This window comes from Martes martes, assembly GCF_963455335.1.
Source record: "Martes martes genome assembly, chromosome: 8".
Classification (NCBI taxonomy): Eukaryota; Metazoa; Chordata; class Mammalia; order Carnivora; family Mustelidae; genus Martes; species Martes martes.
The window spans coordinates 137007761-137021058 of record NC_137895.1 but is presented as its reverse complement, the minus strand read 5'-3'; the positions used below and the strand labels follow the sequence as shown (position 1 = coordinate 137021058).

The following is a 13298-nucleotide window of genomic DNA, read 5'->3' as shown; positions in this document are numbered from 1 at the left end:
TAAGGTGCTTTTCAGTTCTAATAGTTCTAAGACTGGAGATTCTAGATTCTTCTTTCTGTGTCTGCATATTTTCCAGCTTCTCATTTTCACATTTAACCCAAACCATGGCCGAGGCATCCTTTAAGATGCCCCTACTTTTACAACACCAACAGGGTTAAAAGATGATGTTGGCAACTGCTTCTCTCCTTTTCTCAGCCCCAATTCTTGGGACTGCTTAGCCTCAGCCTTTCCAATAAAACTGGACCCATTTGTTTAATGTTCCTTGCTTGACCCCCTTACTTCTGTTTCTGTGCCTTTTCTGGAATCACTTCCATTTTCAAAGTCTCTCCTCCTCTTAAAAAAATCCCCTTTCTGATAGAAATTTTTTTGGGCAAACCCTCCCCTAATTCTGAGGACACAATTTTTCTTCTTGTTGACACTTTTAATTAGCATCTTAACCACTCAGACTTTTTTTTTTAAGTGTCTTATCATGTACTTATACTTTCTCTCCAAAACATATAAAATAAAATAACCCAGGAAGTGATGTCATTAGGTATCCAGGGATTGGGAGTTCAGTAGGTTTTGTGCACACTGCAATGCTTAACGAAGGGCTGCCCATTCTGGGGTTGGTCTGTCGATATCACCAGCTATAGTGGGTTGAAGGGTGGCCCCCCCAAATAAGTTCATATGTTCACCCCTAGAACCTTGTGAATGAGACCTTCTTTGGGAAAAGGGTCTTTGCAGATGTAATGAAGGATCTTGGAATGAGATCATCTTGGGTTATCCAGGTGGCCAAGTATCCTCCTAAGAGACTACAAGGAAGACAGAAGAGGTCCAAGGAGACAAGGCTGTGGGGAGACAGAGGCACACAGGAAGGATGCTGTCTAAAGCCAAGGAGCGCCCGAGCCACCGGACCCCAGAAGGGACAAGGAAGCATTCCCCTCAAGAGATCTGGGGAGTAGGGTGGCTGTGCCATCAGCTTGGTTTGGGACTTCTGGACTCCAGAAGTGTGAGGGAATAAACTTCTGTTTGAGCCATCAAGGGTGTGGTAATGCTATAGCAACACTTCAAAACTAATATACCTCTTTTGTGAACAAACCCAGAAATCATAAACCCAAGTGGCCAGAAGAAGGAAGAAATTAATAGAATCCCCGGGTTGATTCAGTTGCCGAAAGGACAGTTTAAGTCAGTAAAGTTACACATGGGGAGTTGAATGGTTTTTAATGCAAGCAGTCTCCTTCTCATGTACTTGCTAGATGACCTCTCCTTGATGGTGTCTTTCAAGCATTCTCTACAACTTCAGTGAATACGCTACTAAATTAACCCAATATTCTCTTACTGGTGCATAAAAAGCCATAGAAAACACCACTTCTCATACACAGACATAGGAAGGGCCCTCAACTGGATATAGTTTGTGATATTAAAGACAATTAAGGACTATGGGTCTTTTTGTTCTGAGTGTCAATTTATATGATGAAATGGTAGAGAAAAGCATTGTATTGTGGAGAAGCACACTGTACTGGGGCATGTGGGCTTTTCTCTCAAGAGGTTCCTTTGAGCTCTAAGACCTCTCTCTTTCCAATCTTATTTTTTCCTTGCTCCAATTCATCTATCCTACACAAGCTACTGAGTGCTCCCGTGCCGGTATATTTTTATATGTATTGCTGGCATCACAAGTGTAAAGAGGAAAAAAAAAATAAACCAACAACCCATAGATTCTGATCAGGGTTTTCAATTTTCAATTTCCTGGAGATAAAGAAATTACATAAAACAGCTTTTTAATATAATATTTTGTAGACAGACCAAAAAACCCACCATATATCCAAAGGTTGCTGAAGAGACTGCTTAAGGAGAATGACTTGCAAACCTCCTCTAAGACTGTGTTCTGGGATTCTACGTAGGACAACTCTCCTGGGACTGTGCCCTCTGGGGATGGAGAGGTTTCTCGAAGTGAACTTTCAGCCTCCCCTGTGAGCATCTCAGTACTGACCATCTCTAATGGAACGCTTCTGCGTTGTGAAATACACAGTTTGCTGCCTTCAACACTCAGTGTAGCACATTATTTAACCTTTCTTCTGTTGAAGTATCGTTGACATATGGTATCTTTCAGGTGTACAATACAGTGATTCGACACTTACACACCTTATGCTATGCTCACCACAAGTGTAGTCAGGATCTGTCACCGTACAACACTTCCGCAAGATTGTTGACCATACCCCCCGTGCTGTAATTTTCATCCCAGTGGTTTATTTACTTTATAGCTGGAAGTTGGTACCTCTCAGTATCTACTTATTTCGCCTGTCCCCCCACTGCCCTACCCTCTGGCAATCAGAAGTTTGTTCTCTGTATTTAAGAACCTGCTTCTCTTTGTGAGTCTGTCTCTGTTTTTTTTGGTTTTTAGATTCCACATATAAGTGAATTCATATGGTATTTGTCTTTTTATGTCTGACCCATTTCACTTAGCATAATACCTTCTGGATCCATTCACGTTGTTGTGAATGGCAAGATTTTATTCTTTTATATGGCTGAGTAATACTCCATTGTATATTTATACCACATCTTTTTCATTTATTCCTCTATCAATGGACACTCATGTTGCCTCGGTAGCTTGGCCACTGTAAATGATGCTGCAATAAACATGGTTGCATATAACTTTTCAAATCAGTGTTTTTTGTTTTCTTTGGGTACATACTAGAAGTGGTAATACTGGGTGATATGGTATTTATATTTTTAATTATTTTAGAAACCCTCATACTGTTTTCCCCGGTGGCTACATGCACCAACAGTGTGTGAGGCTTCCCTTTTCTTCAAAGCCTCACCAACACTTGTTACTTCTTGTCTTTTTGATTTTAGCCATTCTGACAGGTGTCAGGTGATGTCTCATTGTGGTTTTGATTTTCATGTCCCTGATGATTATGGGTGTTGAGCACCTTTTTGTGTCTCTTGGTCATGTGTTCTTTGTAAAGATGTTTATTCATGTACTCTACCCACCTCAATCAGATTATTTTTTGGTGCTGTAGGAGTTCTTTATATATTTTGGATATTAACCCCTTAATGCATATATTATTTGTAAATATCTTCTTCCATTCAGTAGGTTTTCTTTGTTTTGTCGATAGCTTCCTTGCTGTGAAAAAGCTGCTTAATTTGATATAGTCCCAATAGTTTCTTTTTGCTTTTGTTTCCCTTGCCTTTGGAGTCAGATCTAGAAAACATCATTAAGATTGGTGTCAAAGAGCTTTACTTCCTATGTTTTCTTCTAGGAGTCTTATGGTTCCTACTCTTAAATTCAAATGTTTAATCCATTTTGAGTTAATTTTTGTGTATGGTGGTCCAGTTTCATTCTTTTGCATGTAGCTGACCAGTTTTCCCCACACTAGTTACTGAAGACACTATCCTATGTTCTTGCTTTCTTTGTCGTAGATTAGTTGGTCATTTATGCATGGGCTTATTTCTGAGCTTTCTACCCTATTCCACAGACCTGTGTGTCTGCTTTGGTGCTAATACCATACTACCATACTGTTTTGATTACTATAGCTTTGTAGTAGAGTTTGAGATCATGAAACTTGATACATCCAGCTTTAATTTTCTTTCTCAAGAATGTTTTGGCCATTTGGGGTCTTCTGTGGTTCCATAAAAATTTTAAGGTTTTTATTCTAGTTCTGTGAAAAATGTCACTGGAATTTTGATATGGATTGCAATGAATCTGCAGATTGCTTTGTGTAGTCTGGACATCTTAACAGTGTTCTTCCAAACCATGAGCAGCAAGTATCTTTCCTTTTATTTGTTTTGTCTTCAATTTCTTTCATTAGTGTGTTAGTTTTCAATGTACATAGCTTTCATGTCCTTGGTTAAATTTATTCCTATGTATTTTTTTGATGTAAATGGGGTTGTTTCCTTGATTTCTCTTTCTGATACTTCATTATTAGTATATAAAAATGCAGCAGCAGGTTCTATATATTAATTTTGTATTTGCAAGTTCACTGAATTCATTTATTCTAGTAGTTTTTTTTTTTTCTGGAATCTTGAGGGTTTTCTCTATATAGTGTCATGTCCTCAACAAATGAGTTTTTCTTTTTCTTTTTCTTTCTTTAACCAATATGGCTTTCTGTTTCTTTTTCCTGTCTGCTTCCAATACTATTGAATAAAAGTGGCATGAATGGACATTCTTGTCTTGTTCATGATCTTAGAAGAAAGGCTCTCAGTTTTTCACCACTGCATATAAGGTTACCTGTGGGTTTGTCGTGTGTGGCCTCCGTTATGTTGATGTGTGGTGATCACTCTAAACCCATCTTGAGAGTTTTTATCATAAAAGGATGTTGAATTTAATCAATGCTTTTGCTACATCTGTTGAGATGATATGATTTTTATTTTTCGTTTTGTCAGTGTAGTGTATTCACCTTGATTAGCTGGCATTTAAACTTTTTAAAAAAATTTTTATTTATTTATTTGACAGAGCTCACAAGTAGGCAGAGAGGCAGGCAGAGAGAGAGGGAAGCAGGCCTCCCGCCGAGCAGAGAGCCCGACGTGGGGCTCGATCCCAGGACCCCGGGGCCATGACCCGAGCTGAAGGCAGAGGCTTTAACCCACTGAGCCACCCAGGCGCCCCGATTAGCTGGTATTTAACCATCCTTGCATCCCTAGAATAAATCCTATTCGGTCATGGTGAATGACTCTTTTAATGTATTGTTGAATTTGATTTTTTTTCTTTTTACTTATTCAATTTTGTTACTAGTAATCAGTTCAGATTTTCTTTCCTCTTGATTCAGTCTTGGAAAGATTGTATATTTGTAGGAATTTATCCACTTCTAGGTTGTCCCAATTTGTTGGCATATAATTTTTTATAGTCCCTTATAACCCTGTATATTTCTGTGCCATCAGTTGTAACTTCTCTTTCATTTCTGATATTATTTGGGGTTCTCTCTCTCTCTCTCTCTTTGTGATAACTATGACAAAAGTTCTGCTGATTTTATCTTTTTAAAGATCCACCTCTTAGATCCACTGATCTTTTCTAGTTTTTTTTTTTTTGTCTCTATTTCATTTATTTTTGCTCTGAACTTTATTATTTCCCATAAACTGGGGCTTTGTTTCTTCTTTTTCTTGTTCTCTTTGGTTTAAATTTAGATTGTTTATTTGAGAGACTTCTTTCTTGAGGTGGGCCTGTATCCTTATAAATCTCACTGACAGCTTTTCCTGTGTCCGAAAGATATTGAACCGCTGTGTTTCCAGGTTCATTTGTCTCCAAGTATATTTGATTTCCTTCTTGACTTCTTCATCTACCCACTGGCTGTTGAGTAGAATGTTTACCCTTCATGTGTCTGTGTTTTTTCCAGGTTTTTTTTTCTTCTGAGTTCTAGTTTCATATTGCTGTGGTTGGAAAAGATGTTTAGTAAGATTTCACTATTCTTGAATTTATTGAGACTTGTTTTGTGGGCTAACCCATGATCTATCCTGGAAAATGTCCTACGTGCACTTGAAAAGAATGTTTATTCTACTGTTTTCAGGTAGAATGTTCTGTGTATATCTGTTCAGTTCATGTACTCTAATCTATTTAAAACCACTGTTTCCTTATTGATTTTCTGCCTGGATGTTCGGTCTGTTGATGTAGGCAGGGTGTTAAAATCCCCTATTATTGCATTGTAGTTAATTTCTCCCTTTATGTCTGTCAATATTCACTTCCTATGTTAGATGCTCCTGTGTTGATACATATTTATAATTTTTATGTCCTTTTGTTGGATCAGTTCCTTTATAATTATGTAATGCTTGCCTCTGTCTCTTGTTACAGCCTTTGGTTTAAACCTGATTCCGTCTGATACAATATCACTATAGTTTTTTTCTTCCATTTGCATGGATTATGTTTTTCCACACCTTTACTTTCTCTGTGTCTTTATATCTGAAGTCTCTTGTAGGCAGCATATAATTGGGTCTTGTTCTTTAATCTACTCAGTCATCTATGTCTAGACCAGAGCATTAGTCTGTTTACGTTTAAAGTGATTATTGATAAGTTTGGATTTATCACTACTTTGTTAATTGTTTTCTGGTTGTTTTGTAGTTCTCTGTTCTCCTCTTGCTCTCCTCCCTTATGACTGGTGACTTCCTTTAGTGTTATGCTTGAGTTCCTTTTTATTTTTTGTTATCTATTATAGATGTAAAAATGCATCCTGAGTACATAGCAGTCTATACTAGCTTGATGGTCACTTAAGTTCAGACTACATTCTTAGTCTCCCCCTCCATGTTATATATTTTTAATGTTCTATTTTTTAAAAAAGATTTTATTTACTTATTTTAGAAAGAATGAGAATGTGAGGGGGGGAGGGTTAGAGTCCCTGTGGTGGGACTCGATCCTGGGACTCCAGGATCATGACCTGAGCGGAAGGCAGCTGCTTAACCAACTGAGCCACCCAGGAACTCTATGATATTTTATTTTATGTATACTTTTATATAGTGAATCTAAGAATTTTTGTACATATAATTGATTTTACATTTTAACCTTCATACTAGGTTTACAAGTGATTTTCTCTATTTACTTTTACCAGTGATTTTTTTTTTCCTTTCATAATTTTCTTCAAGGCCCTTCTTTTCTGCTTAAAGTAGTCCTTTTAAATTTCTTATAAGGCTGGTTTGGTGGTGATGAAATCTTTTAACCTTTGCCAGGGAAATTCTTTGTCTTCTTCAGTTCTGAATGATAACCTTGCTGGGTAGAGTATTCTTGGTTACAGTTTTCTTCCTTTCAGCACTTTGAATATATCATGCCTTCTTGCCTTCAGAGTATCTGCCTTATGGAATTTCACTTAAACATAACTACTTGTTTTTCTCTTGCCTCTTTTAAGATTCTCCTTATCGTTAATTTCTTTTTTTTTTAATTTACATTTTTTAAATTTACATTAGTTTTTTTTTTTTTTTTGACTTTTAAAAAAAATTTCAGCGTAACAGTATTCATTGTTTTTGCACCACACCCAGTGCTCCATGCAGTACGTGCCCTCCCCAATACCCACCACCTGGTTCCCCCAACCTCCCACCCTCCGCCCCTTCAAAACCCTCAGGTTGTTTTTCAGAGTCCATAGTCTCTCATGGTTCACCTCCCCTTCCAATTTCCCTCAACTCCTTTCTCCTCTCCATCTCCCCATGTCCTCCGTGTTATTTGTTATGGTCCGCAAATAAGTGAAACCATATGATACTTGACTCTCTCTGCTTGACTTATTTCACTCGGCGTAATCTCTTCCAGTCCCATCCATGTTGCTACAAAAGTTGGGTATTCATCCTTCCTGATGGAGGCATAATACTCCATGTGTATATGGACCACATCTTTCTTATCCATTCGTCCGTTGAAGGGCATCTTGGTTCTTTCCACAGTTTGGCGACCATGGCCATTGCTGCTATAAACATTGGGGTACAGATGGCCCTTCTTTTCACTACATCTGTATCTTTGGGGTAAATACCCAGTAGTGCAATTGCAGAGTCATAGGGAAGCTCTATTTTTAATTTCTTGAGGAATCTCCACACTGTTCTCCAAAGTGGCTGCACCAACTTGCATTCCCACCAATAGTGTAAGAGGGTTCCCCTTTCTCCACATCCTCTTCAACACATGCTGTTTCCTGTCTTGCTAATTTTAGCCATTCTAACTGGTGTAAGGTGGTATCTCAATGTGGTTTTGATTTGAATCTCCCTGATGACTAGTGATGATGAACATTTTTTCATGTGTCTGTGTCTTGGTGTGGACCTCTTGAGTTCATCTTGTTTTGGATTCTGTGCTTCCTGAACCTGGATGGCTCTTTCTTTCCTTAGGTTAGGGAAATTTTCAGCTATTATGTCTTCAAATAAATTTTCCACCCTTTTTTCTCTTCTCTTCTAATACTAGTGTTAGTATACTTGATGTTGTCACAGAGGTCCCTTAACCTATGCTAATTTTTTAAAAAGATTTATTTATTTTAGAGAGAGTGAGTGGGGGGAGGAGCAGAGTGAGAGAATCTTCAAGAAGACTACCTGCTGAGCACAGAGCCCAACACGGGGCTCGATCTCATGACCCATAAGATAAGGACCTGAGCTGAAACCAAGAGTTGGATGCTTAACTGACTGAGCCACCCAGAGACACCCATGCTAATTTTCAAAGTTCTCTTTTCTTTTCGCTGTTCAGCTTCCACGCTTTCTATACCCTGTTTTTCACATGCTGATCTGTTCTTCTACATCCTCTAGTATTGATTCATTCTAGTGTAATTTTCATTTCTGCCATTGCATTCTTTATTCCACTGGCTCTTTTTTGTATTTTCTGTCTGTTGAATTTTCACTGAGTTCATCCACTTTTCTCTCAAGTCTGGTGGGTATCTTTATGACCATTACTTTGAACTCTCTGTCAGTTAGATTGCTATCTCTATTTTATGTAGTTCTTTTTCTGAAGTTTTGTCTTGTTCTTTAGCTTGGAACATATTATTCTCACTTTGACTTTTTCTGTTTATTTCTATGAATTAGGGGATAAAGTTACTTCCCCTAGTCTTGAAGGAATGACTTTATGTAGGAATGTCCTCTGTATAGACTGTGTATGCCTGGGGTGCTCTGTGCAGGGGACTTCTTGGAGGGATGGTTGGAGCTGATGCAAGTATAGGCTAAAGGGTCTTGGGGCATTCTGCATTATGGCTTCCCTGACAGGGTGGCTGGAGCTAAACTGGGTGCAGCCTGGGAGTTCCTGGGACACTCCACATTGAGGTTGTCCTGGTGGGGTAGCTGGAGCTGGATGGGGATGGGCCAGCATGCTACACATACCAGGTGCCCTGGCAGGATGGCTGGAGCTGAAGTGAACGTAGGCTGGTACATCCTAGGGCAACTTATATCAGTTTACCCTGGTGGGTGGCTGGAGCTGGGGTAGGCATGGCCTAGGGGTGTCCTAGAGTGCTTTGCATTTGTGCTGCCATGGCTAGACAGCCGGAGCCATAGTGGGTGCTGTCTAGAAGTGTCCTAATATGTACATACTGGAGCAGCCCTAGTGAGATGGCTGGAGGTGGGGCAGTCAGGGGTGGGAGTTGCCTTAGGGGGATGGATGGAGCTGCTGTAGGCTGGCACCCTGGGGCTCCCAGAAGCAGCAGCTTGGCTAGAGGGCCTGGCCTCTGCTCCTCTCTGCACTATCAAAGTACAAGGGGAGCTTAAACAGTGGCTCTTCCCAGCACCTCTGATTTCAGGGAGAGTTTCAGCAGCTCCCCCCACTGGTTGGTGGACATTAGTAGGAATAGTAAATGGGTTTCCTTCACTTAGAGTCTAGTTGCCCTTTAAACCACTATTCCTCCAGGTGGGCAAGTCTGCATGGCCCTCCTCAGCGCCATCCCTCCCTCAGAAGTTGGTAGTGTTGGGCTCCCATCATTACTGTGCCTCTCTACTTTGCTGAGATGATGTCTAGTTGGCCCTCAGTTCTTCAGGTGGAATTGTTACTCCATATGTTGGAGTAGATTTGTGTGTCTATGGGAGGAGGTGAGTTCAGGCTTTTCCTAAGCTGTTGTCTTGGACCCCCTCTTACCACTGAACCTTACTGATGACTCCAGGTCAGTGTTACGAACACTTGCTACAGGAGATCACATAATCTCACTCTCCCAGGGCCTTTTAGTTGTCTCACATCTTCCTTTTATGTCAGAGTCAACACACCCCTCTCACTGTGCTTGCTGGGCCATCATCCAGCAGCTCAGCCGGCCTCCTGTCTAGCTCTTTTTTTAAGTCTTATTTTTTCCCTTGGTCTGCAGTGTGTCAGAAACCAGAAAACTAAGCTTTGGAGGATTTCTATGTTAAATAAGTGTCAAACTATATTTTGAGAAGAGAGGTTAAGGAGACTAAAGCAAAACAGCTTTCCTCGAAGAAGGATGTGAAAAGATGGTGTATGATAGAGACATTTTGGACGGACATGCATTCAGGAAGGAGGGTACACGTGTGGCTTTCTATGCACTTCTTTCAGGTATAGGCAGATATGTTCCCACAGGTACATTTGAATGTTCAAGGAAGCATTCCCCTCCTTTCCTACCCAGGAGGAGAAGATTCGATAAGCATTTCTAGCTGACCCACGCAAAACGAAGAGATAGGAAGGAGGCAGAGAGAAAGCCACAATAAGATGCCAAAGAGAAATCAGGGTAATGGAAGGAGATGAGAAAAGTGGACATGCGAGGGACAATAATTGTAACGATCAGAACAAAGAACAAAATGAGGTCAGAACCTTACTGCTTTTGAGACTGGAGTTCCTGAGTTGATTGTCCTCCCCATGGGCATAGAACTTCCTTCCACAAAAGTACCCTGGCCCTTTCCCCTCACCACGGTGATTCAGTTAACTGGACAGGGAAATCCAGATTTCTCAGTATGTGTTTCCAAAGAGTAAACTTTACCTGTACACAATTCCTTTGGAATGAAGGAACTGCAGACCGAGAATGATTTCAGCAGCATAGAACCTGAGGGAAGGAAAATCAAAGTGGAATATGGTTGCATTAATAGAACAAAAGAAAATCCCCATTTTATATATTCTCAGTGTGTACACACAACTCCTGTACATAATTTTGTTCAGTCCTAAAAAAAAGGGAGACGGCATCCATTCTGGATGTGCCACCCCAGCCCTGAGAGGATGAAATAAAGCCGGAATTTAGTCTTATCTGCACCTAGTGCTTATTCTTATACTTTAAGCTATGATGTTCCAACCGTCTTTTTTTTTTTTTTTCCTAATAAAACACCCATGGACACTAAACATAATAGTGTAAGTAGTACAAGAAAATAATTTTCCCTTTTATTTTAAACTATGCTTAGTGCCCTTAGACCTACATGTAGGGTCATTCCACATAGATCTGTGTTGTTTATGGGCAAGAAATGTAGCTCGAGAGGTAAAGGAAGGGATATTGGAAGATGGGAGTGAGATGCTGTTCTCCATCTCCAGTGATGACCGGCACCTGGGAGGCATTCAGAGCACGGCAGACGCATGTCTCTGATGGCTTTCATGCCTTCCAGAGGTATGAGAAAGGCACGTTGAGAATCCTTTAGCATGAAAACTACTTGATGATTTTTCTGCTTCGCAGAAATCCCATAAAATTATCTCTGGGCACTTTGCTGATGGTTCCTGGAGGTGATGAGCTTAGTGGCATGCTAGGCACTGGCTTTGACAAAAAGTCATTTCACCCAGGGGTTTCTGTAGGAGCTGGTGGGACCGGTCCATTTTTCAGTCCAGCTCAGCCTAAACCACTCAAAGTGCTCATTAGGGGTGAGTGAAAGATTACAGAACACCAGGCAAAGAAAGCTAGTGTGTACCCATATTTTTAAGTGAGGCTCATGGCACAGTTTTCTCTTTTTCTGAATGTCACAGTGGTTTTATTATTGAGGAAACAGGGCCCACGGGAGGAAGAGTACCAGGGGTTTCTGTGGGACTCGGCTGCGTTACCACCTGGTAAATGCAGTCTGCCCATTTTCACTTGATGCCAGAAAAGGTGAAGATATATTCTCAAGGAGTAAATGCCTCTTCTGGTTTCGTAATACTCATGTCCCCGGAGCCAGTTGATTTATGCCTTCACATAGAGCTCCCCATTAGTTAAAGCCTTAGTTAAAAGCTTTAGTTAAAGCTTCATCCCCATGACCACCTTTTAAAGCTGTGTTTCACCTGACTACTTCTTTTCAAGGGGCAAATGTTTGCTTCTGTGTTTAGATTATCTAGAAGCATGATGTATTGGGGCAGCTTCTGAAGAAACCAAGTTGATGATTTCAAAACACAAAGGAAACCAAACGGACTCCAATTTAAACTTCACGAACTGGGAACGTTACCTTGTCTGATATATCCCCAGGCAGTTGCTCTGACCTGGGATAGTGGCATGCTGAGTGAGGCAACAGGAAAAATGCCACATGGGAGGAATATTCTGTGGGTAGAGTAAGTACTCGGTACCTGACAAGAACAGTGGAAAAACCCCAAACCCTTCAGAAGGCTCTTACGTTGCTCTGGAAAGATCAAACTTGTGGCAGCTTTGGATGTGGTACATTAAGTCCCCTCCATTGAGATACTCCATCACAAAAAAGAGGTTTTCCTAGAGAAAAACAAACCATTCCAAATTTCAGCTTTTTTTTAAAAAAATAAGAAAACAAGGACACTTTTTAAATGGATTTAGATTATTTCAGGGAAACCAATTCTGCCTTGAGATCACATATAAAAAGATGGTCCCAGTAACTTAGCTGATGTATAGCGTTTCTGAACACCAAGAAGCTTGGGGCATAGGGGAGGCATACGTGTACATGTAACATTTGCTGGGATACTTGCTGCTATGACTCAGCAGGTGGGTCACAGCCTGAAGGAGGGTCCCCCCGGACTTCCCCACCCAGCAGCGGGATGGTGTTGGGCACTTAGACTGTAGAAGTACTGAAATTGATGGTGTGTAGGATGGTAAAAAGAATACAGTTTGGGGCTCCAATTCCAGGTTTAGGGCTTGGAAGTATGCATCCAACACTCAGCTGGTAGTTCTGAGTGGGGGATGTGTGTTCTTGCCTCAGCCACGAGAGACGAAACACTGTCCTGCCTTCAGGAACCTTATGATTAAGTAGAGTCTTCTTTCCAGTCCTGATTTCACTTGTGAGTCACAGCGAATGAGCCAGCTCGCTGTTCCTAACCGAAGACACCATGCACGGTACTAGGGCTGGTCCCTTTGAATGGTGGCCATCCAAAGCAAGGCTGAGTTGGTCTTCAGGTTGTGGTTAGAGTATCAGACGTGAGTACAATTTCAATGAGCCTGAGTTCCCCCTACTGTGTGAGACCATACTTCTCCAATAAGTACTTTTATGGCATTTTGAGCATCTCGATTCTGAGTGTCCTCATGAACCACAGAATTAGTCATCCTTGAAGTGTGAAGACATTTAACATGTCTGTGCATGAATTTGCTCCTGAAAGTCTCACTTGGGTGATTTTTTAACAGAATTAACCTTTGAGTTTTGACGTGAGACTAACCAAGGCCCTGGGGCATATGAGGTGATGGTGTTCTGGTCTGACAGTGACGTACAGCCTGACATTTCTACTGGGAAACTAAATACTGGGGCTATTATCTCAATAGTTCAGGTGTTGTCCTGCTTTTTCTAAAGTGGACCCCTGATCTAGTTTACTGGTTCCATATATCTTCAAATGGAGCCCTCTCCATTATGGACAGGCTGAAATTCTCTGCGGATAGAAGTCCTAACTTAACATTGTTATTTCACACGAAACTTGAGATTAATCATTTGTCCAATCTTCACACATCTGCTTTATCAACAGCACATCTTTCCTTTACCTCTTATTCTTTTAAGTACTGTATGGACTTCTAACTACCCTTTAACATAAAACTATGACGGCCTGTATGCAC

At 40.7% G+C, this 13298-nt stretch overlaps 1 protein-coding gene across 2 annotated transcripts in view; it reads right to left on the bottom strand.

Annotated features, from left to right (window-relative positions):
- The window catches only part of PRKCQ (protein kinase C theta), a 177252-nt gene that overhangs the window by 27622 nt on the left and 136332 nt on the right, over positions 1-13298 (bottom strand). For both annotated transcript variants that reach the window (XM_080812404.1, XM_080812405.1), the window contains exons 13-14: positions 11908-11999; positions 10329-10391 (exon numbers count right to left, since the gene is read on the bottom strand). In XM_080812404.1, the coding sequence (XP_080668530.1) occupies positions 10329-10391; positions 11908-11999 (155 nt within the window). The remainder of the gene's footprint in view (positions 1-10328; positions 10392-11907; positions 12000-13298) is intronic.